Source organism: Toxorhynchites rutilus, chromosome 3 (genome assembly GCF_029784135.1).
Source record: "Toxorhynchites rutilus septentrionalis strain SRP chromosome 3, ASM2978413v1, whole genome shotgun sequence".
Lineage (NCBI taxonomy): Eukaryota > Metazoa > Arthropoda > Insecta > Diptera > Culicidae > Toxorhynchites > Toxorhynchites rutilus.
This window is the reverse complement of record NC_073746.1, coordinates 332,461,764-332,489,761: the sequence shown is the minus strand read 5'-3', so window position 1 is coordinate 332,489,761 and position 27,998 is coordinate 332,461,764. Positions and strand designations below refer to the sequence as shown.

The 27,998-nt window shown below is 37.9% G+C and overlaps 4 protein-coding genes across 5 annotated transcripts; 1 reads left to right on the top strand and 3 right to left on the bottom strand.

Annotated features, from left to right (window-relative positions):
- Positions 1 to 15: 15 nt before the first annotated feature.
- On the bottom strand, positions 16 to 8,811 carry LOC129776552 (probable trafficking protein particle complex subunit 2). Its single transcript, XM_055782260.1, has 2 exons — positions 8,579 to 8,811; positions 16 to 442 (listed from the first exon to the last, which is right to left on the bottom strand). Exons 1-2 carry the CDS (start codon positions 8,666 to 8,668, stop codon positions 110 to 112), a joined length of 423 nt encoding a protein of 140 aa, XP_055638235.1. The 5' UTR covers positions 8,669 to 8,811; the 3' UTR covers positions 16 to 109.
- A 1,641-nt stretch (positions 8,812 to 10,452) lies between these two features.
- Positions 10,453 to 16,616, bottom strand: LOC129778528 (protein Daple). Of its 2 annotated transcripts, XM_055785475.1 has the most exons (8): positions 16,286 to 16,616; positions 14,924 to 15,918; positions 14,338 to 14,629; positions 12,514 to 14,238; positions 12,207 to 12,445; positions 12,074 to 12,149; positions 11,732 to 12,012; positions 10,453 to 11,675 (listed from the first exon to the last, which is right to left on the bottom strand). In XM_055785475.1, the coding sequence occupies exons 1-8, from the start codon at positions 16,334 to 16,336 to the stop codon at positions 11,210 to 11,212; spliced, it is 4,125 nt and encodes a 1,374-aa protein (XP_055641450.1). In that variant the 5' UTR covers positions 16,337 to 16,616; the 3' UTR covers positions 10,453 to 11,209. The 2 variants fall into 2 exon arrangements, with proteins under 2 accessions (XP_055641450.1, XP_055641451.1); XM_055785476.1 differs by lacking the exon at positions 10,453 to 11,675 and having other exon boundaries at positions 11,897 to 12,024.
- A 2,621-nt stretch (positions 16,617 to 19,237) lies between these two features.
- Positions 19,238 to 19,903, top strand: LOC129778571 (small integral membrane protein 8). The gene is made up of 2 exons (XM_055785540.1): positions 19,238 to 19,494; positions 19,558 to 19,903. Exons 1-2 carry the CDS (start codon positions 19,375 to 19,377, stop codon positions 19,711 to 19,713), a joined length of 276 nt encoding a protein of 91 aa, XP_055641515.1. The 5' UTR covers positions 19,238 to 19,374; the 3' UTR covers positions 19,714 to 19,903.
- LOC129778570 (eukaryotic translation initiation factor 2A) lies at positions 19,902 to 22,605 on the bottom strand. The gene is made up of 3 exons (XM_055785539.1): positions 22,448 to 22,605; positions 21,593 to 22,245; positions 19,902 to 21,536 (listed from the first exon to the last, which is right to left on the bottom strand). Exons 1-3 carry the CDS (start codon positions 22,476 to 22,478, stop codon positions 20,337 to 20,339), a joined length of 1,884 nt encoding a protein of 627 aa, XP_055641514.1. The 5' UTR covers positions 22,479 to 22,605; the 3' UTR covers positions 19,902 to 20,336.
- Positions 22,606 to 27,998: the final 5,393 nt, after the last annotated feature.

The following is a 27,998-nucleotide window of genomic DNA, read 5'->3' as shown; positions in this document are numbered from 1 at the left end:
ATAGCACCGTTCGATCGTGGATAAGAAAACATAGTTTTATTTAGTAGTTAAATGATAGAATGCTGAAATACTAACATAAGGTACGATGCCTAATTATGGCTACGATGACTTATGACCCAAGAAATTTTCGACCATAGAGCTGAGCCTTTTTTTCAAACATAGCTGACTTAATGGGTGTGTTTGGCGAATAAAACGGATTCATCAATTGCTTAATATATATTTCATACATTTCGTTGAAAAAACTCTTAATCCCTTCATCGTTTCGGTTATCGTGCACCATTATGAAGCGCAAATGCGACGCGGTAACAAAGCCAGAAACGAACCACTGGTTAAATTTGTCAATTGATTTTAGGTAGGTGTTGTTCGTCTTCCACTTGTGCTCATCAATTAAATCGAGAGCAGCATGAGCTATGAACTGATTAAGATGTCGATGATCTTCTTTCTGAAAAAATAAGATTAAAACATACGTAATGAGATAATAAAACATTAACATTTTGACACCTTTGGTACAAATAGTGTTAAATTAAGTTTTAATTAAGTGTTAAATTAACACTATTTGTACCGAACGTGTCAAAAAAACTTCTAACGCTATTTGTGCCAGGGGGTCCTTTGATTCCTTCTTTTTGTAGCCAGCATAGAAAGTTATGAGCACAGAAAACATAACTTGAAATTAAAAATGAAGTACTCCGCGCGAGCCTACAGCAGTGATTTAAATTGCAAATCGCCAAGAATACTTCCGGATGGGTATCCAAACATCGCTTATCAAAGGAAACTATTCAACGTAATTAAATATTAACATATATCAGTACAGTTTACTCCAAACAGTAAACAATACGTGAGCCCCCTGAGCGCGAGCCCTGCTTTATGCTGCCTACGCTAAATTTGCATTGGTTGGGATAGGGTTGCCAGAGTCCCGATTTGTACCACAATTTTGTTTTACCCTCAGTTTTATTTGACGTTTGACAAATCGGTTCAGTTAACACGTTGATCCCCATGCCAGTTCCTAGGAACAAATGTTGAGCGTGAGGAAATAAAAATAAACATGGTTTGTTTTCGGATATTTTACGATATGTGACTAATTTTTAGTCGAATTTCGGACAATTTTGTTTTGATACGATAATTATATTGTGTAAATGCTCTTGATGATATTGTGATATTGTCTTGTTGACACTGATATTGTGTAAATGCTCTTGATGCGGGTTGTATGGAAAGCGTAGCATGAAAAAAATGGGGCTTAACGTGTTAACGAGTAGAATTCGGTAACTGGATTGCCGTTCCAGTCCAGTTAGCGACCAAGTACTGTATTTTCATTAATAAACTGTGAAAATACTCAATGAATTTTTTAACGAAAACACAATTGAAAATGAAAAAAAAGCAAGTTGACTAACAACATTGTTCATAATTGGTACTACAGGTCGGACTCGATTATCCGGAGTATTTAATTTTTGATTTTCGGATATTTTGAATAATTTGTATAATAACTCCATATTGAAGAGCCAATATGAGTATCAAATGGAAGGGCTTGACTAATACAACGCAGTTATTTATGAAAAATGCAAATCCAAAATGGCCGCCACCACAAGATGGCACCATATGTATTTTTTTCACAACCCTATAAACATAGATATCCATGATCTTGATGATCTTTTGGATTTGCATTTTTAATAAATAACGAATGTGTTCTACTAGTCAATCCCTTTCATTTGATATACATATTGATAGGGTTCTGAGAAAATATGTAATCCGCCATTTTGTAGCGACCTCCATCTTCAATTTGAATTTTTCATAAATAACTGTGTTCTATTAGTCAAGCCCTTTCATTCGATACCCATATTGATGGGGTTTTGAGAAAACCCATATTGATAGGATTTTGAAAAAATATGTACATAATTCGCCATTTTGTACCGGCCGCCACCTTAGATTTTTCAGATCATGGAATACGCAGTTTTATAATAACACCAGAGATAAAGATGTGTTCCAAATTTCAGATCAAACGGTCAACAGGAAGGGAGTTAAATTTATATTAATGTGGTACAGCGCTACAGACAGAGTTACAAAGTTGCAAAGTCCCAAACATACAAACGGGTCCAAGCTAGATAAAACCGTATAATAAATAAGTGCGAAATCATAATTATATTACGTTTACCGAGAGAAAATTCGTTTTTCTTTGAATCGATTTTCCGAAGGATTCGATTATCCGGAGTGAAAAAAATCAATACTCCGGATAATCGAGTCCGACCTGTAATACTCATTTAAAAAATTATAAAACTTGATTGTTTTTTAATGAAATTTTATAACGAAAACACAATTGTATGTGTAAAAAAGCAAAGTGGCTAACCACATTGTTCACAGTTGTTATCAATTAACAAAGTGTAAACGACTTAAATTTTCGGAAAATAATAAAAAAAACTGAATGATATAAGTACACTGTTATTAGTTTGTTCACATCTTTTCACTGCAAATTCGATCAGTTATCACCAAAATAAACATGGCCAGTACAAAGATACTCATATTTCTATTTGTTTCTTACTTCACGCAACAGATTTCCTTTGAAATACGACGAGTAAAACAAACGCCGATCAGAAACGCATGGTCGAAAATAGCAGACGCTGTGGAAATGGTGAAAACCGGATGTCCCGTTCAAAATGCGGCCAAATTACATGGTATTCCGTTTTCAACACTACACGGGAATGTCTTAGGAAAGTATTTCAGACCAGGGCTTGGAAAAGCAACCTTTCTCGATGCCACTGAAGAAGCACGACTAGTTGAAAGGCTACTAGCTAAAGCAAAAACTGGATTCCCGTGAACACAAAGAGATTAGTGTCAAGCGTAGCACATTATGTGGGAAAATCAGCTGATTCCAATCCATTCAAAAACGGAATGCCTGGTCGTAAATGGATCAATGTATTCATTAACCCTCCTATACTCGCGTGCAAAATCATAACACGTATACTCGCGCACGGTGTCACAGACCGAAAATTTAACTTCTCTGTAATGTTGCCATTGTGTATTTTTCAGGCTTTATTGGCATTCATTTGAAGAAGAGGGTATGATTGAATGAAAAAACTCCAAAAAATATGTTTTCTTCGTCTTTATTATGTTTTAATAGTCATCCAATGTTGCCTCCTTTAAAGTAGAGTATTTTTTGATACTCCAACACAAATAACGAAATTCGAATTTTTCACTGTTATTGATTAAAAGTAAGCAACTGAATATAATTCATGGATGTATAAAGAGCTATAAAATAACATAAAAACGTATTAATCGATTGTGGTTTCATTGGAGTAACATAATCAGAACATAGCATAACTGCATGCTCGAAAAAAACATATTTTTTACATTTCATGCAGTTGTTGCGTGTTTTTCGGATCTTTTATCGAAGAGAAGAATGTATAACGACCTTCTAGATAATTATCAGATGATAATGGTTCTGGAATATAAAGTTTGCATATTTCTAATATTCTTTGTCTCTGTTTTCTTGGTAAACTAAGAATGAATGCCTTTTTCTAGATAGGGCATAAAAAGGATGATATAAAAGGATTTCTAGGAACTTCCTTTTCTTTTTCTTGTTTTCTTGTCGATATTGTCCATTATAAAAAAGTATTAGTTAAAATTTACCATAAGCTACCGATTAGTTTATAGTTTACTGTTTACAATCCTTCCTCAAGTGAAATTCTATCACAAGTGTGTATATGTATGACAATTATATTTGGCGAATAACTATACGAATATCAAACATTTATATTTTACTTCTGAGCGTATGAATCTTACAACGAATATATCGACGAATAGTTAATATATGGATCCGTTCAATCCAGTTACAAAAGGGACTGAAATCAAATAAGAATAGTCCGGTATTGATCTTATGTATTATATTCAATAAATATTCCACGCCACTAACATGAATTTATACATTTTATACAACAATATTCTAGAATATGAAAAAATGCACTTGTCCAAAAAAGTTACTCCTATACTCGCGTCGGTGTGTCAGACCGAAAGTGTTAAAAAAGTGGCACACGCCCCCTTTGTACCAACACATGCGATACGCTAAACGATGACGAACGACGAATAACGAAGCTAGAGAGAATCGCAAAGTCGTAGTGTTGATATTTTCTGAGAAATAAACGAATTTTTGATTTCTCGGTCTGACAGACCAATGCGCGAGTACAGGAGTGTTAAACGGCATCCAGGAATATCTAGACGGGTGCTAAGCGTATTGCCAAAGCATCGTGCGACCGTTTCCGAGCAACAAATCATTACCTGGTTTCACGAAATCTGTGAGTATTTCGAGGGAGAGGCGGTATCCAGTGTTTTGAAATTCACGGAACAGATATTCAATTTGGACGATACAGCGGTACGTTCAATACCTACAAAGGTAATGGTTGTAGCTAGTTCCGGCCTAAATATGTCCGATCCAAAATATTACACTGCTCTGTTTTATGGAAACGCAGCCGGGCAGTGAGCCCCAACGTTGATGCCATACCCGTACAAATCCCGGATGCCAAAAGATATTAGACAGAGATTGCTCGAAAGCTAGGCCGCTGCAAGAACGAAATCAGGTTGGATAAACCGGGAAATATTTGTCCTGTTTCTCAATTATGTTTTTTTTTTTGGAAAATATCGTTTCCTATTATACTCTTTCTAGATCTAGATGGACATAAATCACATGTCTCATATGAAACGATGCAGCTATGCACGAAAAAAACAATCCTCATTTGTATTGCATCAAATTCCACTCAAATCACGCCGCTGGACGTCAACTTTTTCCGACTATTCGAAAACTGTTGGAATCAATTTTGGTAATAGTAATGGAGGATCGACAATAACGGTGAAATAAATCCGAGCAATGAAATTGCATTTCTTTCAAAACAAGCAGTGGATAGAATGACGAACCTACAATCGACATCTATCAGTTGTATACAGTGTCGTTCCATTGGAGAGGGGTAAGGTGCTATAGATACAGACCTCTATCATATCAATTCTTGAACATTGGGGTTTCTTTGCGCCAACAATCAAAACCACACTAAGGGTGCTCATACACTGTTTGACCGAAGCCAAATATTTGACTCTTTTTGACAGACAAAATTTTATCAACTTGTACTGATCAAACATATTTGACACAAAACGCGACAAGCAAATATTCATTTATTGGATGCCTAAAATGTTTTATCGACCTGTTTGTCAAACCTGTCGGTACATGATTAAGTTACCTTAAATATTTCAATCGAAATTTTTCAAGTTCGATGTTTGACATTGTTTGCCACTGTTGATAATTGAAGGGCGGCAAACAAAATAGTGTTTGTACAAATTTCAAAAATACAACTACTTCTGTCAAAAAGTGTCAAATATTTGGCTTCCAGACAAGCATTAACAGCAACTTGAACAGTTCCAAATGAATGCTACTTTAGGTCTGAGATGAAACCTGACAGCTTGCTTCTTTGTATTATTTTTGTCAGCATCACCAGACACTATTAGACATTCCTGTTCATTATTATCACCTGCAGCCGAAAACGACAAATCAAAATCTGATCTCAAATCTTGACTGGAACAGTAATTCTATTACTGGAAAGGGCCGCTGAATCAATTTACAGTGATGCTACATCCCTTGAAGAAATTGGATCTGATTTACAACTTTGTTCCGCCAATGCATTCGGTTCTTAGCTGCAGTTCATCAACTCTCAGCTGCACCGATTCTTGCCAAATCCTGCTTCACCTGGTCCAACCACCTCGCTCGCTGGGCTCCTCTCCTCCTTGTTCCTACAGCATTCGATGCGAACCCCATCTTTGTAGGGCTGCTGTCCTGCAATCTTACAACATGCCTTGCCCATCGCACTCGTCCAGTCTTGGCGACTTTGTGGATGCTAGGTTCGCCGTAGAGTTGCGCTTATTCATGGTTCATTCTCCTTCTCCATACTCCGTTTTCCTGTACGACACCGAATATTGTTCGGAGCACTCGGCATTCGAAAATACCAAGTGCTTGTGAGTCCTCTTCGAGCATTGTCCATGATTCGTGGCCATAGAGAACAACTGGTCGAATTATGGATTTGTACATGGTACTCTTCGTACAGGGTAGGAGTTTGTTGAGCGTGAAGAATTTGCGGATCCCATAGTAGGCGCGACATTCATTGACCGCTGCCGTTCTACGCATAGTTGTCCCATGTTCCAAAATCAGGATCTGAGAAAAACGCAGTCAAAGTTTTCTAGCATATTTGTCTACAAGAAGCTTTAAGCATTTCAGTTTACTAATACACCGGGTTTTTGGGAGCAGTAAACTATTGTCTAATGAAATGTGAAAAGTTTCCCTCAATTGAATCAATCTAGCTTGATTATAAGTTTAAAAATTATTATCACCTGGGAACAATAATTTTTACAAACAATAAGTTTTTTGTGTTTTATTCGAATTATTATGCATAAAAACATCGTTTTATGAAGAAGGGAGTGATCTACAACATCTCTGCAGAATATAAATCTAATTGTTATTAAACGTTCGCTTGCAAGTTGTACACGTGTTTTGTTTGAGAATAAGTTCGTTCTCCCAGCCCAAAAGTGAGTGCTTTAGCCCTGCTGAAAGCATGACATAAATTCTTATACTTGAACCGATTCATTTATTGTCGATCTACAAAAAATACATAGCGGGACAGTTATGCTTAGAATATCAACATGGGACAATTGAGCTTGATGTTGATTTTAAAAGCTTGGAACAAACAATAACGTTTTCGAGTTTTTCCAGAAGATTAGGCGTAAAAACATCGTTTTATGAAGGAAAGTGATAATTGTCAAGAAGTAACATGGGACAACTATGTGTAGAAAGGCAGTATGAGTCGAATTTCACGGCTGTTGTTGTCAGTTGTTGTCAACGAGCCAAGATAGACAAATTCCTCTACCACCTCGAGCTCGTCGCCGTCCATCACAACACAGAATTCTGTTGTGATCAGTCCCTCCTGCTGGCATGCATTTAGTCTTAGACGCATTGATCCCAAGCCCAATCAGCACTGCTTCGTGTTTCAGTCGGGTATACAGGTTCGCTACCGTCGCATGTATTCTTCCGATTATGTCCACGTCATCGGCGAAGCAGATAAACTGACTACGCTTGTTGAAAAAAATCGTGCCCGCATGTTGAAGCCCGCTCTCCGCATAACACCTTCCTGCGCAAGGTTGGAGAGCCGACAAGAAGGCCCATCGCCTTGTCGAAACCCTCTGTGAGTCTCAAACGATTCCGACAGATCGCCTGAGATCCGCACACTGAACCGCACACCGTTTATCGTTGTCTGAATCAATCTTGTCAGCTTTCGAGGAAAGCCGCGTTCGTCCATGATTCTCCATAACTGTCGTGTAGCGTAAGGACCTGATACTCGCGGCACTTTTGGAGGATCTGCCGCAGTGTAAAAATCTTGTCTACCCCGAACAACCGGGTACGAATCCGGTCTGATATCTTCCCACAAATCTACTTACTACTGGTGATAGACGGCGAAACCAGATCTGTGACAGAACTTCGTAGGCACCATTCAGGATCGTGATTGAAGTTCCCACAATCCAGCTTGTCATCTTTTTTATAGAAAGGGAAGATTACCCCGGCCTTCCACTCCTCCGGTAGCTGTTCTGTGTCCCAGGTCCTATCAACCGGTACATCCTATCAACCGGTTTCTCTTCGTTGTTCACTGCACCGTTGTAGTCCTCCTCAACGCCCTCTTGGTCTCCTGTCTGCGCGCTGTTCAGATGTTCATCGTAGTGCTGCCTCCACCTTTCGATCACACCGCGTTTGTTCGTCAAGATGCCTCCTTTCTTGTTCTAGCAGATTCCGTTTAGTTTCTTGAAGAACTGACGCGATTCTCGATGAAAGCTGCTCCATCTCTTCACACTCTGAGCCTGATCACAAACGTCACTTCACGGTGAAAACGGAATGATGTTTATATTATCTTGCATACGAATCATTTTGTTTTCACCGTGAAGTGACGTTCGTGATCAGGCCCTCTTTCTCTTCAGAGCGGCGGTTTTTTCAGAAAGAGATGTGTTAGCTGCCTTCGCTTCAGTCTGCATCGTACTCGTTCAGAAGCGCTCGGTCTTAGGGCCGATAAACCCGTTTCTATATTATAGTTTCATCATGTGGATTTTTCAATTATATTATGTAAAATAGTTCAATATTTTTTACGACGATTTTTGATACAGAAATTCTGCTTACATTGATAATTTTTAAGATTTGCTATGAGATTTCTCTGTTGCATTACATTTTGGAAGAAAATCATCGTTTTGATTATAAATAAATGAATACATGAAGCCTTAGAATTTACCAAATCGTAGATGTATTTCCACAAAATCAATACAAATTATTTGATAATTGTAGAAACTTCCAATTTTCATTTTCTGAAGTAAAAAAACGCTAAATATCGTTATACCACTACTATTGGAACAACTACCCAATATGTAAACTGGTCGTACATTTAGCATAACATCTAATTGCATGAAGGAACAGTGTAAACGGTTCATGCGATTTCTATAAATCTCATATTTCATCACGTGAATAAATCACTAGTGTAAACGCTTTATATAACATTGCCGATATACAATTAATACCAACCTTAGTTTCCTTATTGGCATTTACAAATTCCATTTCGAAAATAGGATTGTCATTATGACCAACTATTGCGAAGTAGTAGCTACTGCTCATATTGAAAATACAAATATTTCGCACTATTAAGGAGTGTACCGCTCTATTAGTAAGTTAATAAAGCTTGATTTCACGTCGCACTTCTGGAAATTGAGTAAGCAATTAGAACAGATTTCTGTTTATAAATATAAGCACTTGACGTTTCATCGCACTACGTTCAATCAATGCGTAATACATACGAGGTGGGTCAACTTGTTAAAACCACTTTGCGGCTATCTATCAAGGTTGTGGACAACTATTAATGCGCTTTAGCATAGCTTGTGAATATTATTAACTACGGCGCTTGCGTATTGAGTAAGTGGTTTTTAATCAATTTTCTCTCGTTCCAAGTGAACAATACCGCTTTTGCTTTCTCCTTCAATGTTTTCATGCACCGCTCCTCTAGACAACCTAGCATCCAAACGGTTCCTCCTTGCATCATAGAATCGCTTGTATGGAAGTCAAATGCTGTAGCTGTTGTGTTGGCAAACTCAGCACCGATATATAAAATGAAAGGCAGGCAGATAATCACCCCTATTCAGTATTTCGATCAATTCGAAATATTTCGAACAACTTAATAAAATTCCATTCTGTATTCCGTTCGAGTTGATTTGCATTTCGTTCGATCTGTTTCTCTTCGAACAATAAATGGACAAAAGGTTCGAAATAGGGAATGCGTAATTATAACTCGAATGAAATAACGGTTTTGAACGAAAATCCGTCGGAATACAGAATAGGGTTGAATTTTTCGCGTGACTCGGTAAAATAGTGGGCCTGATTCTCGAATACACTTCACGGTGGAAACGAAATAAACGTCACGCCATTGAGCTACGTCTTACGAGTAAGTGAAGTGTCGAAGATAATGGGCCTGATTCTCGAATACACTACGAATACACTTCACGGTGGAAACGGTATGAAACGCATTCGCGATAACAACGGTACGGTGTCGACATCTGGATGCGAGATTAGTCTCCCACTAAATTTATCATTATAATATCTAATTATCTTCAGATGAAATTTTTGTATGAGATTATTATATCACATGAAGAAAACAAAGTTTTCCACTCACATTGAATACCAGTTTGATACGAAGAAGTTAATTTTCATTAATGATTTTTTATTTGAAAAGTGCTCATTCTGCCTGAGAACTCATTATTATCTTCGACACTTCACTAACTCGTAAAACGTAGTTCAATGGCGTGCCGTTTATGTTGTTTCCACCGTGAAGTGTATTCGAGAATCAGGCCCAATGATGAGTTTTCAGACAGAATGAGCACTTTTCAAATAAAAAATCATTAATGAAAATTAACTTCTTCGTATCAAACTGGTATTCAATGTGCGTGGAAAACTTTGTTTTCTTCATGTGATATAATAATCTCATACAAAAATTTAATCTGAAGATAATTTGATATTATAATGATAAATTTAGTGGGAAACTAATCTCGCATCCATATGTCAACACCGTACCGTTGTCATCGCGAATGCGTTTCATTCCGTTTCCACCGTGAAGTGTATTCGTAGTGTATTCGAGAATCAGGCCCAGTGATTGGTATATTGGACAAAATGAATGCGAGAAATACAAAATTATGCATATTGTGCAACTGTTAAGGCACTAAGCACGAACTACATATCGCTAAAATACAATAATCCAACTTACCGTTTAGAGACATAATAGCTCATCGTGGGCTTTACCTTATGTTTTCACGATTTATTATGTCATTTGAAATTCAGTCAAATGTTCGACTCTTGCGTCATGTTTAGAGTATATTTCAAGATGTATTCTAAAAATGTTGGGATTGGACAGATTGTTTATTAGAGCTTATTGTTTTTGGGGTTGTTAGTGACATCAAAATTAAACTGTTTTATTCAATCTGCACAAAACTTTTACCTTTTGTATGTTATATCGTGCAGGTCATTTTATAACCTACCTATTGATTGATACAATATTTATGAGAACGATATTTTGATTTCATGATTTTTTATTCTTGTATAACAGGCTTCGAAACATCAACTGTATTCGTAATTTCATCAAAACGTAGATTCTTACACAAAATTAATATGTTTAGTTATAATTGCTGTTTTATTATTTATACGGTTATATCACAATCGCAAATCTTTTGTTGTCATATTTTCGACGTATTGATTACGAAAAGCAACGATAAAGGCTGAATCCTCAATCTACTAAACTCATAACTACTTGCTATGTTTTCGAATACAAAATATTGTTACATTATAATAACCTTTAGCCTAATAGATACAATGTTACAGGAAACATGCTATTTAAAAATAATCACTTTCGTTTTACAAACTCGTTGTTTCATTACTGTCGTTATGGTCATTTTATCTGATGTAAATGGGAAATGTGCAAATTAAGACAATGATATTCATCATTAATACTATTGATCCTAACCTATGGTTTTTAAATTACTTATCAACTTGTTTTCAGTCCGTATTGTAATAGAAACAATTTTGTCAGATTCATTTCTTATCTGTTTTTAAATGCACTTTCGTTTACTCAAAAATTTCTCCCAAGTTTGCTTTCATATTTTTTTCGGATTTTTATCAAACACACCCATATTCATACCAAATAGCACCCTCTCGATTTTTTACCTTTTTAACGCTTGCATCCTTTTTATTTGCGTCAGCATCCGTTGTTGCACTAGCCAATGTTGGACTACCAGAAGGATTTGGATTGACAACCATTGTCTGCGGCACAGTGCTACTTTCGGTTGTTTTCAGAGTTGTTGTGGTAGAGACTCGATTCAGGAGAAGGAGCGTGTCATTAGTAGTGGTGGAAGAATGGTTATGCTGATTATTTGATGCCGTTTGAGGTTGTGCCGTGCTCGTGCCGGAAGGTTGGGGAGAACAAGATAACGAGACAGGAGGAGAGGAGCTGGACAAACCAACAACACCGGTTGGTGTGCTCGAGCCGGAATTAGCTGCATTCGCACCTTTCTCATCCATCAAATACACGGTTCGTCGGGTTCCGGCTATTCCAAGGTTCAGATTATCTGTCGCACTATCAAATCTATAAAATATGACATTACCTTTTACGTTTTAAATCGATCGCAAATGGGAACTTACCCCGGAAAACTATTTCTATGAGCCTGTGTTGTTCCGTCTCGACGGGAGGCCTGTAAACTGCTCCGAATGCCACCCCTCAGAAGACTTGTATTTAAGGCTTCATTGTTCGGTTTTCGTTGTAAACTCTGCCTGAGAACCGAATTTCTTTGCAACAAATTTGTATCAGAAGCGACCGAATTGGGTTCTTCTATGCTATTATCCGATTCGTTTCCACCAGATTCGGAGCCAAGTGTGAATTGAGATTGGGTAAGCCGGGACTCATCGACCCAAGAACGACGATTCTAGAATGTATCCTGTGCAATAGTGTTTATGAATAGGACCATTTTTTATTAGTTTACTTACCCGATTCGGTACACGATTCATCAGTTCAGATCCAGCTTTACGAACTTTTTTCACAAAATTCAATCCAAATGGTTTTCTAAAGATGAGGACATGAAATAAGCACTTATTTTGTATCAAAATAGTTACAGATTACTTTTTAGGCGAACAGCTATCCAGTTTTCGATAGTGTTCCATGATTTTTTCTTCCAACTTCTCTTTTTGACGATGTAAATTGTTTACTCGGTCAGTGAAAGTCTTTTCTTCGTCGTGATAATGTTGCTTGTCCTCCAATGAATGCGCCAGCAGTTCATGATATTGTGCCAAAATCTGTGAAACGTGGTCCATCAATGTACGTCTGTCTACGTCCAAGGTAGAATTCATCTGAAGCAGCATCTAGTAGAATCAATAGAAATATCAGTGTATCAGTACGTTACTGACGACTGAATAATCCGCAAACTTACCTCGCATCTTTGGTGCATCTTGGTATATTCAATCTCGAGATTCGTAATCTGCTCCACCTTATTATTCAATTCCCCACTCAACTCAGTGTTCTGTAATTTGAGTCTGCTATTCTCCGATCGATATGCGCGGTATTGTTCCTGTCTATTCTTGTACTCTTGCTTCAAGCGTTCACTAGTTGTAAATAAACACCTGAAGTCGTCTTTCAGTTTTGAGTGCTCTGCTCGCAGATTTGTGAGATTGGTAATTCCATCTTTCATAGATGTTAATTCTAGCTTGTAATTTTCCAACTGTTTTTCAAGAATAAGTGCGTGCTCCTTCAGATCTCTGTTATCCGTTTTGAGATCACGGATAGAATTTTTAAGTATTTCTTTCTCATTATTGAGAGACTCATATTCACTACTTAGTTGCTCGTGGAGGCATTGAAGCGTAATTTGGTCATGTTGAAGTGATTCGTACGCTTGCTTCTTGGCTTCTAACTGTTTTACAAACATATCTTTTTCAGCAGCTAATTGAGAATTGGCTAGTTGTAGAGCGACGTGTTGTGTATTAAGAGATGTTATTTGAGATCCTAATGTAGCCACTTCCACCTTTTGACGAGCATTTTCAGCCTGTAGAGATTCATTTGAAGTTAGAAGAGCGATATTGTCAGCCTTCAGTTGATCTAACTTTAGCTCTAGCTCACTAGGCATCGCTGGCTCATCGCAGTTTGAGAATTCGATGTCTTTCTCAACTGTGTAGATCTCGTGTTTGTGACATAAAACACAAATATCTGCAGATTTTGTTATTTCTTTGCCAACATTAAGTACAATCTCACGAACGGTTTTGAATGATTCGGGATTTTTGCATAATTTTTCCACGAACACTTCCACATTCATTTCGGTCTTTTCCATATCCGACTCATTCAAACCAAGTCTTTCAAGATTTTGCTTGACTTTCTTTGTTGCTAATGTTCCATCATATAAATCTTTCTTGAGTGTTGAAATGGTTTCATCCTGAATTTTCTGCTGCGACATTAATTCGTGGTTTAACTTTTCCAGCTCTTGTAATTTAATCTCTATCAAAGCAGTTTCTTCAAGTCGTTTGACAAACTGTCCAATTTCCTTTTCTTTGTATTCTAGTTTAATAATAGTTTCATCCAGCTCAACATCTTTTTGCTCCAATATCTCCTTGTATTTTATCAAATCTTTGCCATAGCTGATATTTTCCTTTTCAAGAAGAGTCAATTTTGCGTTGGCTTCATAAAGCTGTTTCTTCATCGTATCGAACTCAACGCATCTTTCGTTTAACAAACGCACCTCTTTCGTCCTGCTCTCGATAGAGCGTTCCAAATCGACCGTTCTTCGTTGTATGCTATCGCAAAGATTCTGAACTCTTTGCTTATCCTTGCTAAGACTTTCGAGTTGCTTCTCCAAATCTATGTACCGTATTCTATCGAGCTCCCGATCGTGGGACTGTTTATCTATGATTTGTTGTTTGGAATCTAATGTGTCCTGTAGTTTTTTGTTTTCTTCCAGTGCGTTCTTGAAGACATTTTCAAGCTCGCTATTTTGCTGCACAAGTCGATTACAGTTGTCTTGCATTTGTTCTAAGCGCAAAGATATTTTCTTCTTATCTTTCTCTAGATCCAATATTTTGTTAGAAGATTCATGAAAAGAGGTTTCTTTCAAACCATCAAGTGCTGCCAATAAGCGCCGATTTTCCAGTTCCAATTTGAGTGCACGAGACTAGAAAATATCAATGTTATTGTGAAACGTTATCCTTCTCACATGCGTGTAGCTACATCATTTATAAAAAATAACACATGAGCAACATATTAACAATACCTGTGCGTTGGTAGTAAGCTGTTCTGATAAACTGTTGTCATTGGATGGTATGTCTTCCTCGGTATCTGACTGATTTTGATTAATGGCTGCTTCTGTTCCTGCCATCAGGTTCTTGGTCGCCAACTGCAACTGCACGTTTTCCTCAAGTAGGTCTTGTAGTTTACTTTTATCTACATCACGTTCCAGTGACATATCGTTCATCATCTGTTTAAATTTTATTATTTCTGTTTCGAGTATCATCACTTGATCACTTCGTTTTCTAGAACGAAGCAACTGTTCTTCCAACATTTCCCTATAATGATTAAAAAAAATTAACATTACTACGACATTGGCATTAACCCTTTCACTACGACAGTGTGCTCCGCTGAAGTGCTACGCCTGTACGGAGCACTGCGCCGAAAAGTATGCACATCGCGCTAGTATGATCGAAGAGCAGTATGAATTTCATGTCGTCTAAAGACGACGCTCGTACACACAGCTCGTCGCGTGGATGTCGTTTATAGACGACACTCGTACACACAGGACGTCGCGCAGATGTCGTCTATAGACGACGCTCGTAACGAAAGGGTTAATAATGGTTACTCACTTTGTTTCCAGCAACATTCGATTATCTTCCCGCAGTTCTTCTACTCTCGTTCGATAGAATTCCGCGTCAGATAACTTTTCCCTAAGTTTCTGGACTTCTATCTCGAGACGATCGGCTCGTTCTCCGCGCTCTCGCAATACGTCCACTTCATCTCTATACGCGGCAGCTCGCCTTGCTTCGGAGTACCAATCTTGACTTTCTATCCTCAGTTTCTCATATTGGCTACATTTATGGTCGAGCTCTTCTTTGACTTCCATTAGCACTTCAGATTTTTCTTCCAGCTCTTGACGCAACTTTCGCAGTTTCGATTTATAATCAGCTAGTTCCACAGCTAAATGGTTATTCTCAGAAGATGTCAACGGTGTATTTGCTGAACTTGTCCCCGATGAGGAGGAATTGTGTAGGCTTGATTTTGAACTTGAACTGTTCATTGTGTCAACATCCGACATCACCGATGACATCCATTTGCTATGATATTGATCACGTTCTTTTGCGAGTCGAAGGATGTGTTTACATGCTTCCTCCGGAAGATGGTCCATAGCTTCTTGTGTCAAAACCAATGTTTGGCTATCGGTAACTTGTTTAATGATTTCAACAATCGCATGCTGGGTATTTACATCCAACTCTTTGATACGAGCTATGAATATTTCTTTATTTGGGCACTGTACTGCAGCACCTAGAAGTAATGTTATAAGCAACTTCATCTGCTCTAGCCCGGCTCTTGATTCTGGCGATTGGCACAGCATTGAGCAATCAGGTAGAGCCAATATAGTCTGTCCAAGTTCTTCATTGTAGAGATTTCGCAAATTTCTAACGATTGCATCAAAACTGCGCGACCGAGCGTTAATTAGCGTATGACTATCTGTACTTTTTACATTCACTGGAAGGTACTGTGGTTCGGGATCAATTTGAAGATACACGCTATGCAAAATTGTTCCATCCAATAGAGAAGCGTATCCAGCAATTATTTCGTGGCGTGGGAGACACGACTCAACCTGTAGAATAAGACAATGCATCAGCATTTGAAGAAAAATTGTATATGCTTCATGTTTGCATATGGTTTCGCATATTGAAAGTGATTCGTCAAAAATGTGAAAAACATCAACAATTATAGCTGGCTTTAAGATAACAGTAAAAATGTAAAAAGGTAAAAATTTTACGGGTATTATCTTCCCAAAAATTAAAGGAATCTAGGAAATCACAAATATACTAAATATAACATTTCCGGACTGTGAAATTTATGTAAACTGTAACTACTTCCGTATAACGATTAAAGATTGCATATATTCAATCTTACTGAACATATCAAAAACTTTGAGGATCAATTGATGTTTTAAAATGAGAAACAGAACAAAAACTCACCCAAGAAATAAGTGCACCATTTACGAATTCTTCAATCTCGCTGGTCGACATTTTCTTTTCTTTCCTTTTTTTCTTGCACTCCAAGATTTAACGATAGCAGCTGCCGATGCTCACTTGTTATTACACGGATGAAAAATATTTCTCTCGAAATATAAGGTATGAAATTACGTTATGCAACGTAAAAAACATTACTACGCTGGACGCAAGATCCACTAAATACTCAATGGAATAATATTTTTATTTTCTCCATGGCTATCAACACCGTAATGAAATTGTCATGTCGAGAACACAGCAAAACACGTTCACTTTACATCCAAACTGATTTTTTATCTCTTTTCACACTGACACTGAATGTAAATTACATATTATTGACGTAGGATTACGTCTTTCGGGAACATATTGGGGTACAAATTGAAAATCTAAAATCGAGCACATCGCGAAAATTGTCCAATTTCAAACGCTTATTGCTCAGTCATTTCATGATGGATTGATGATATTTTTGCGTCAATCGATTTGGGCACTCCATAACAATTTTTTATATTGAATAAAATAATATATGTCATGAAACTAACTATCGAACAATTCAAAAATCTCAACCCCTATCCTAACAGAAATATCCACTTCTAGTTGGTCGAAATTGACGATACATGCGGCGGTTCCCTAACAGAGACATCAAAACCAAGCTGTCTGGGGGAAATCAGTATTGCAAATACATAAAAGTAGGGGTAGCTTTCGTTCCCACCGAAATGTGTTCCCTAATAGAGACATCGAAACCCAGGTGCCCTAGGGAGATCGGCATTCGAGAGTATTTTTATATTGCAAGTAGGGTGAGTGATAAAATGAATTTTAGCAAATAAAATTTAAATTTGTAATTTTAATGTTGGTTGCTTCGTGAAATTTCATATCAGTGACCGATCGTGTATTGTGAAAAATTTAGCACAAGAGTAATTGTAAAATTGTATATGGTAGCAGTTGTGTTAAAAATGACTTGATATATGAAACGATTCATTTCAATTTCCATAAATAAAAACCAACGTGTGTACCCGCTCGAGAACGGGTCGTTCGGTTTAAGTTGTCTTTTTTGTTGCGTTCATTTTCACCCAAGGAAAAAAATTGGAAAAATGAAGAAATATTCGGAAAAGTGATTTCCCATATGCTCTACATATAGTATTAGGTATTTTAGTCCAATTAAAATTCGCATTGGGTTGAATAAATACTCAGAAAGTAAAAATTATAAAACAAAATTATCTTTTCCATTTCAAATATGTTTTCTCTAAATTAAAGTAACATGTTTTTACTGATGAGAAAAATTGATAATTGTGTTCGGTGTTAGGAATTTTCTTATATTACATTGGTGAGTTTTTTTGCTTTATTTCATCCATACATAATACAGGAGGCATCTCGTCTAGGGTCAAAGAGAGCGGTTTTCATCATATGTCATTCAACTTCGGCATCTTCTATCTGATATGCACCGCTCAACGACTGTTTACCATACTTCTTCCATACTTCACTCGGTAAACATTGGTGGAGTGAACAAACAATACCCAACAACCAAATAAAACTGCCTTTTTCAGAGCCACCAAATCATTATCAAAGAGTTTAACGATGTAATTCTTCAACATATCCAAAATCAACAGATAGTCTAACGGAATCCTGCGTCAACTATGCGGTCGTGTCTCGGACACAACCCTCCTGTGACTTTTTTTTTAATGAGTGACAGTTCGTGTAACTTTGTTTCTAAAGGGGCAATATTTGACAATTTATTTGTTTTTTGTTCAAAAACAAGGCGCCTCTATATATACCAGGTGAAACAATCATATGAAATGCACTTTCAGCCATATTGGAATTGCTGTCGGTATTGTTTACAAACAGCATCCGAACGCTGCCGGCGGCCCCTACAAACTGCTACGATTCTTATTCGAACGATGCCTACTATGTTCGGATTTCGAGAATTTATGTGAAAAAGACTGGATGAGTTTGTAGAATTGCATTCTCACTTCCACTACTCTCGCATGTGGAAATGCAAAAATGGCGTATCCTAGCAATAACAAAACAAACAACCCCCCAGCCGGGTGACGTCTTTAGAGAACCCCCATTGAACTGACAGGAGCCAACATATCGGGTATCCCACTGACATTTTCCCCTTGTTTTCATATGAATTGGGTATCCCACTGACAGTTCTGCTTGAGATTTTGCTAACGATCCTAGCATCAATCATAGCACCCGGCTGCAACCCCCGCTCTACAAACCGTAATCCCCTTCTTATTGAAGTGATGATGTTGCTTCACCTGTTATACATTGATATAAACGCCTTCCCTAGAAGTATATCCCAAGGCGCCTAGAAGTATATCCTAAGGTGAGGCCGTTTCGTCACTAAGTTGGTTAGTGGAGCGGTATATGAAAACAGTACGGAAGAAAGTAGAAGGGGAATTATTCGCTTGAAGCGTGAAAGAGACAGACTGATCAGGAGCGAGCTTCGGCACTAGCGTATTGTGTTTTGTTTACTAACAAAACACAGTAGACTTCCAAGATGGCTGAAGAGTGCTTTTAGCAGGGGTATGACTAAAACGTCAAATCCCTCATATTGCCAATGTACCCAATATTGCTGCGGTTTACTGACATTTTGGTTCTGACAATAACTGCTGTTTACAACACGGTCCGGTTTTATAGTTAAATAGTGGTTAACTTTAAACTCCATGTTGAATCTAAACACCTCCATGTGAAACCTAAATTTGAAAATCGCTTATGCAGTTAGAAATAATGCCGCGCAATTTCCGCGATTTCAACGATTTCAATCCCCGCAAATGGTATGTTGGTAAACAAATGACGCCATATTGATTTTGACTTTGGGTAGCCTATATTCAATTGATGTTTAACCCCTGGCTTTTAGCAAGTGGCCCACCTTAGAATATACTTCTTCTTCCTTGGTTCAAAACTTCAACGCATGATTGTTTGTTTTTATTTACGCTATTTCTCTTCGAACCCTTCGTACCTGGTCAAATCAACATCAAGTTATTCAATCTATGTAATCATCAACAATTAACAAGTTGATATTCTAGTCATTTAGACTCCCGCATAAAGCATACCAGATGGCAGAAAATAAGCAAAAATCAGCCGAACAAGGCAAAACGACTCCTGGCGAGGGAATTCGTTCGATGCGTTCCACAAATGTTTTTCGTGCCATCAATTTCGAGCTATACGCAAAACCGGTAATTTTGATTCCACTTAAAGTTAATTCGAATACTTATTTTTTTTGGTTTCCGATTTTTCAGAACGCAATAATCATGGGAATCGGGTTAGTGGCTATTGGAATAACCTTTGGATACATTACGTATATGCGATCCAAATACGAAGGACTTGGCTATTATTCCGCAATTCAAGAAGACGGCAAGGAGTTGTTTGTAAAACGAAAATCTAAATGGGAATAACAAATCATATGTAAAATTGTACTATTGCTGAGTTTTGAACAGGAAACACCAAAATGTTCATGGGCTATATAAATTCCGAAAACAATGTGGTTATTAAAAGCTCTCCATTTGCTAATGTTACAAAATGCTGGAATGTAATGAAAAGAAAAATTGTTGTGTACTTGTGATAATAAGAGATGTAGAAACCAAATGGTCAATATTTTTTATTGATCAAATTTACCCACTATTGCATACTCCAACTTTTAATGTTCTTCATTCAGCTTCTCGCTAGTTTTTTTTGTAGCCTTTGTTTGCTGCTATTGTTCCATTAGGCTAATTAATAGCACATACAAAATCTGAATTTGCTTTTTTATATTCTAAAAAAGTGACTGAAGAAGGCCTATCAATTTAACACCAGAATAAAAATTGTTCGGGCAATAATTGTTGAAGCACTATTTACAAATTAGAAACCGATTGATAAAAAGTAAAATTTAATGCTGGAAATTTACGAAAACGTTGAATGGTTGCACAATGCTAAATATATCCTTTGAGACGATTCTGAATGAAATCTTCGCGAGTAAAAAATTGTTTCGAAAAAATAAGAAAAATTAAAGGCATATATTATGGTCATTACTGATAGGAATTTATGACGCTTTAAGGGCCTTCAATTCTTTTACTAATTCGGCTTCCGAATTCATCTTGATAATTTGTGTTTGTTCAAGCTTCTCGCCGCGTTCGTTCTTTTCCTTCAACAGTTTGATGTCCTTCAACTTTTTGTTGATACTTTTTATTTTTTTGTCCTTCTCCGGGTCTCCGCTGGATTGCGGTGGTCGTTTTGGTGTTGTATCAGTTGTTTTTCCATTCGGAGTTTCTGGATTTGGATTTGGAGCTGTTTTTGGTCGGTTTTTCTTCTCCTGTCCTCCACTTGTGTTGTTAACTACAGCGGATGTCGGACGATTATTTTGTACTGGGAGATTACTAGACGTATTATTTGCCGAATTGGCAACTGAATCTTTCGATTTATTTTTATTTTTCTGCTTCTTGTCCTTGACTTGTTGTGCTGCCGAACGATACCCAGGGGGTAAACCAGGAATTGGAGCTCTAGCGGCTGGGATGGAAGATTCTCCTCCTGTGATGCTTACGTTATTTCTCATTCCTGGTGGAACGTATTTCTGTTTACTGGCCTGTGGTGTTTTGGAAGCAATTCCTACAATTTTTTCGTTGATAATAGTGTTTTCTTTAAATGTCCCAGGAGCGTATTTCTGCCAAATCACTTCCAGTAACTCTTGCTTCTCAGGCCACTGAGTTTCATGCAGCAGTGCTCCTGTGTGGTGCCAAATTTTGAAACCATTAGACATCCGCAGTCTAGGAGCTGTAGTAGCCGTTAAAAATATATCTCCAGCTGGACTCCATTCGAGCAATGTTGTGTCAGGTGCCTTGTGTTCGGTTATTAGTTTTTTCTGGTTCATATCCCATACCTCGATATAACCAGGCAAGTTTCCGAAGCCACCAAACACCAACAAATTGCCATGTTCGTTGTAGTAGATCGAATTTCGATTTCCGGTTCCAAAATCGAAGACAGCGTCACACTTAAGATTGAACAAGGTTGCTTTAGAAGGCATAAAGCCGTACACAACGCAAAATTCAGTTGATCGTGGGCTCCACGACACGGCATGGATCGATCCCTCAGTATTCAGTTGAACGGCGTAAGAATCCCCTTTGGTAGTCATGAAGTGAAGCGCCTGCTTTCCATAATAAGACACACCTGTCTGATCCACGTCGGTACTAGTCAATAGCAATATACCATTTCCCTTCTGATTCCACATCATTTCAACTTTGTCGGCCTGCAATTTATATTCATAAATTTCAAGCATTTTCGATTAAAACATTAGAGCATTACCTGGAAGAAGCTCTTCGAAGCAATAGGCTGATTGGCTTCTAGATTAGGATAGCGGAACAATCGACACATTGAAGGTGCGCCCTTCGTGCCTGGTACGTAAAATGCAACAAACGGCGGGCTTTGGCCAGGCGATACAGAAACACCTCCATTTCGCACTCCGCCTAATCGTTTCGAGGGTTTGGTTGGAAAATTCGTATCTGCTTTAACCTCATAAAAGAGTATCTCACCGCCGACCATAACAGCAAAGAGACTCTCATCGGCGGCCCAATGCATTTCCCAATCAGCATGGCGTTTCTGTATAATGGAAAACATTTCTCGACCGCTAGTCACGTCATACAGGAACAAATTGGGCTTTTCTTTTACTTCATCCTTCGGATTCTCCGTGTAGATTTCCCACGTCATTAAATATGTACTGCGAGGTGAGAACTTGAGGTAAAAAGCTTTGGGCCGCGGTAATTTGTGCACAACTTTCCAGTTGGATGCCGAGCAGATCTGAACCGTGGTGCCGTTGGCCCACGCTAGAAATCGACCATTAGGACTATAAACAATAGCACGACACAATTTGCTTTCTTCCCGAGCAAATGTAGAGTCCGGAACATACGGCTCTTTGAAGCCGCCAGATTTCCATACCTCGACTCCAGTGGAGGAACGAACTAGAAAGAAATGTAAACACTAAAATTCCGGCTCATGAAATTAAGAGGAAAACAATGACGTCAACAGCTTCCATATTTGCCAGACTCGTTAGATATTTCTCCAGTCATCCAATTCAGGATGCGTGCATTGTTCATAATACTAACAACCTTTCATTAATATACGAAGATTGTTATCTGCAATTTAATAAGTAGTACTACTTACTAGTCAAAGTAGGGGATATTCCGTTTGCCATTGTTCACAGTTTTCCTAAAGTGCGATTTCGATTTTCAACTAACCTCGAACGTCGCTGAAGACACACAACGCTGTTGCAGCTTGCAACCATGGTTCTAGAGCATGGTGGGCCAATTCGCTGAAACCGCCATCTTTAAAGTTTCCTGTAAACAAAAAATCGCGGCACATTCGTGCATGGTTTGTTAACTCTATTTTATTTCAATAAGACACTTAACGTTGCAAATCATTAAGTGCGATTCACATACAACATCCACGTCACGTGCAAGTCACGTCACGTCACGTTACGTCAATTATTCTCCCATGCAATTCTTATGGGCACCTTACACGATCATAATTATTGACAATATGAGTCTTCAAAATAGTGACAGCCAGGCTTTTCGTTTCGATCTAACTTCAATCAATATGTTGCCACCTTACACGATCAATATCGCCATCAACCCGGACAACGAAAATATCCGCGATGACTAGTGGCGACATTCGAGTTTGGGATCCAAAGTATTTACCATCAGATTAGAAGGCTCAAAGGCAATTTTAAATTGGTATAATTTGAATGAAAATTTCTACTTGGCATTATTTAATTACTTGAAGCACGTAGTCATAACCCAAACATAATTTCTTTCCTCTAAATTTATCGATATTTCTACTAAAACTTATTATTATAATATAAAATTAATTTCAGACACAATTTTCGTAGAGTATTTTCTCACCACTTGCAGAATAAAAGTGATTTACATTCGCATAGGATACTCATTCGGTTCTGAAAAGTTAATTTTAATTCATAATTTACACTTTAAAATTCATTTTTATTACTCAAAAACACACCATAATATTCACTTCACGAATACAGGCTGTTCCTTTCAATTTCAGAGATGCCAGTTTTTTTAGTTTGCGAGAATATATGCAATATTGTCTGCAAGCAAATGTTTTTATTTTATGAATAAGATTATATGAGGGGCTCAGAAGGAAAGGGGTGTAAGTGACATGTTCGAGTTTCTCTTCATCGACTCTGGTCACTTTGATTATAACTTAACTGCAAACACATTCCGAGCAGATGAGTTATTCACGAAAGAAAAAGTTGATGAAAATAAAATCGATCAAGTCACTCACACCCCTTTCCTTTTGAGCCCCTCATAAATAATTTACAGATCATATTCACCCTATACTCTAAATTAACGCCAGTTTTTTTCCTGCTAGTGATTTTCCTACATCTTCCCATTCCCCAAATTTCATAACGGAATGTGAAGAAACACACAACTTAGACTAAAACGGTTGCCCCGCTTGCTAGCGCTAAAAATAACCGAATTCAGAACATTAAAAAACTCGTAAAACGCTGTTAAATTTTATCCACTCTCTCAACATCACATTGTCATTTTACTTTGAGGTTTTGATTTTTATTGCGAAAAGTACCGTATTTTGCTATTAAAAATAACATTTATGTTTCCTAGAATTTCTTATGTTTATAAAATTCAATTGCAATCGTATTAAAATACTAACAAAAACGAAATGTCTGCAAATTTACAGGCACGCTTTCAAATCTGGTAAATCTGGCAACTCAGTGTGAGAGATAAAAGTCCGAGAGATAAAACGTCAACATCATTCATTTATATGAAATGTCACGATATTGATGCTCGAAAATCAGAAAATCCGGATTTCTGCGTCGTCGGCTGTGTTCAGCTGTCATTATGCTCTCAAATGTCATCATATTGACCGTGTAAGGTCCGCTTTATGAAAACATTCACATACACCGGCAACGGAAACTTCGACTTGCTGTTGCGGGTGTATGTGAATGCTTCCATAAGAATTCCATGGGAAAATAATTGACGCAACGTGACGTGACGTGGATGTTGTAGGTGAATCGCACTTTAATGTGCGATTCATATAGAACGTTACGGAAAAGAACGTCCACGTTCGGTCACCGTCTCCACCAATTCACACACGCAGTCTACGCTTGCAGCAGCACCGTCACGTCAAATATCAAACGAATGATTTATTCAATGTTATTCATGGTGTCGCCACTTACAACAGTATTAAACTGCAATGCTCTCTTTCGAATCAGCATGCCTACAACCAGTTCTAAATTTAGAAAGATTCAATGAAAATCATTGAACTATATTATTTGAATGCTTAAACCCCGTAGTCCCAACCCTTATTCAACAATAATAATATAAAGACTATTTTCCTCAGCTAGTCGTGAATGATTTTGACTCCGAAATTTGGAACTAAGAGATATGTTGGCATAAAAAATACAACCAAAATCAAAACAAAAGACGAGACACAAAACCCAGACAAAATTCCAACGAACCGTCCGTCTCCGTCAATTATTCTTTTCTACAAATCCTGCCGGTCGCAAACGTTTCGTATTTCTTTTCTCTCTCTCTTTACAGGTAAATAAATTCATTCACGCTTTCTTTCTATTCTGTTTTCGGGGCCGCCTCCCCCTGATCAACTTGATCGTCAAACGACTGCACCTTTTACCATAAATTTATCTTGATTGGAAATAGCTCAAGGCACACGCACACTTTGATAAATTGTCAATCAAAACATGTAGCCCTTTGGGAACAATTCCGTTGATTCATTTATTTGAGCTCCCTTATACAACGTCTGAGAAGAGACCAAGCAACCACCTTAAGGGTGCTCATACACTGGTTGACCGAAGCCAAATATTTGACTCTTTTTGACAGACAAAATTTGATCAACAAATATTCAGTTATTGAATGCCTAAGTACAAACAGTGTACGGCCATCTATAATGCATCCATATACTGAAGGCGGCCGTACACTGTTCGTATGGAGGTCAAACATTTGACTCTTTTTAACAGATAAAGTTTGTTTTGAAATTTGTACATATACAATTTTGTTCACCACTCTTCAATTATCAATAATGGCATTTAATCATCCTCATTCCGGTTCACGATCGGCGATTGGATTGATTGGATTTCACATTTCGATTGAGTTCGAATATCTTGCATTCTACCCGTTCGCCTCAAATCCGAAAGGCGGTGAATTTCGCATTTCGATCTTTCATCGCAGCAGCCAGACAACTGTGAAACCAAAACAAAAATAAAAACGGCAAATGGTTATGGAAGTTATAGTTTCTGCAAAAAATGATTTATTGTGTATTCGTATACATTTGAATTAAAGGTAAAACCATGTAAAACGATATTGAATGATTATTGATTAATAGTTTTTCTCATCGAATTATAAAGCGGTAAGCGATCGCAGGAGGTTAGTCATCAGATTCTGAATACCACAGCAACGACACGGATGTGACGGTTTACCATTTGGTGAAACGTAAATCGTCGAAGGCTTCTTTCTGTTCGTTTCCAAAATCAAGAACGTCTCCAAGAAGGTACTGTCGACGTGGTTCAGATCTCGTTGACAAACGTGGGATAAAGTGGCCAACAAAATTAACAAGTCCCAGGAAACTTCGAACCTCCTCTTTACTCGTTGGGGTTCTGAAATGTTAATTGCTGCTACTTTCTCATCTGAAGGGCTTATACCTGCGGCACTGACTTTAAAACCCAGAATCTCACGCTCCCTCACTCGGGAGAGACATTTCCCTTCGTTTAGTTTTGCATTATTTTGACGCAGTATCAACGAAACTTGTTTGAGTCTCTGATCGTGCTCCTCAAGTGTCCTCGCAGCAATATAGACAATGACATCATCTACTCCAGCTAGCATTTCCGTCATTATTCGTTGGGATATTTCAGGTGCACAGTTGATGCCGGACATCATTCGTTTGAAACGCATCAATCCTCTTTCCGTCATAGAAGTGGTTATGCTGCGAGAGTCTGGATGCAGTTCGATGTGATGATATGCTGAAGTGATATCTAGCTTTGAAAAATAGGTTGTTCCTCGCAACTTGTTCAACAATGTCTCAATAACTGGAAGGGGATAATGCTCCCGGTGGATAGCTTGATTTGGATACCGCATGTTTATGCAAAGGCGAATATCATCCTTCCCTTTTGGTACGACAACCATAGGAGATATCCATTCCGCTTGTCCCTGTGCTGGCTCAATTACGTCCATGCGTAACATTTCGAGAATTTTCTCGTCAACGTTTTTCTTCATTGGTACCGGATATACTATATACTATCTTCCTACACCTAAAGTTAATTTTAAGCAAATTTTCTGGCATCCCGATTTATAACATTAAATGAGCTGAAAGATAATATAAAATGTTCTACTCCCCAATACATGTATATCATTTGTATAATATATATGGTAGAGCCAATATGAGGGAGCGAAACAGGAGACACATTCAAATGAAAGCTTTTCGTATAGTTTACCAAATACACGGCCCAGACAGAGAAAGATATATTTTCGTTCATGTTCTTCTTTATCGGCTTAGAAAACACCTTCCAACTTCATTTTATGATGAGGTGTAATATTATCACGCTTCTTTATAATAACGCTGACAGCTATATGGATAGCGTGGTCGTGTAAAGTAACTTCGCATTCCAGCCGGCCTTGGTTCGATTCCCATTGACGCCGTATGGACTTTTTTTTTGCACAATTCCAAATGAAAAGAGAAAAGAAAACAGAAAGAGATGTCTGCTCGCATACATACAAACCATTTTTAAGCTTCAAAATAGCTCATTATTTACGCATTTGATTCTCATGACCAGGAAATGGCATCTTTTCTGCCAAAGATGGCATGTTTTCTGTCAACGCTAGTTTGGGTGTAGCAGGTACGGAGTTGTCATTCGAAAGCTTTACCTGAATGTTTGGAAATTTCGGAAATGGATCCTTTTCCATTTCGATGTACTGAACATCCAACCCAACTTTAAGTACTTCCAGAAACTCTGCAGTGGATTTGCTAAGCAAGGATTTGTTGGCAACGACGAAAAATTCTGCGTAGCATTTCGGTTTCGTATCATTGACCGTGATCCATGCTTCGAAAACTGCCACTACGTTCAAAGGAGTTTGTGTAGCATATGGAATGAATCGTCGATCACATTGGAATTTTCTCTTGAAAATCGCTGCCTCTCTGGTAACTAGGATGTTCCAAACCTTTTTAGTCAAAGTATTTATTGCTGAACCAGAATCAATAAGGAAGTTAACGGGGAATTTGTCAATCATACAAATGATTGTGCCACTCGTCTTTTCTTCTACCTTTATGATTTCTTGAAGTTCTGGCCGTTTTGGTAACTCCTCATTCCAGGTCTGATCATGGACCGCGTTGGTTTGACCCTCTCGTTTCCAGGGAACTATTTTCTGTAAATTACGCGATGATCGACACATTCTTGCGTAGTGTCCATGATTACCACATTTATTACAGCGAGCTTCACGAGCCGGACACTCCAATGAATCACAGTTGTGCCCAAATAAATCACACCGTACACATTGGGAATTGATATGTTGACGAGCTCCTGGTGTATTTCCTCTCGAAATATTTGATCCGTTTCCAGCAAAAGTGCGTCTATTTCCAGAGAAACTGGGTCTATTCCCAGAAAATCTTGGTCTATTTCCGGAAAAACTAGGTCCTTTTCCGGAGAAGTTTGCTCTTATCTTTGGTTTCC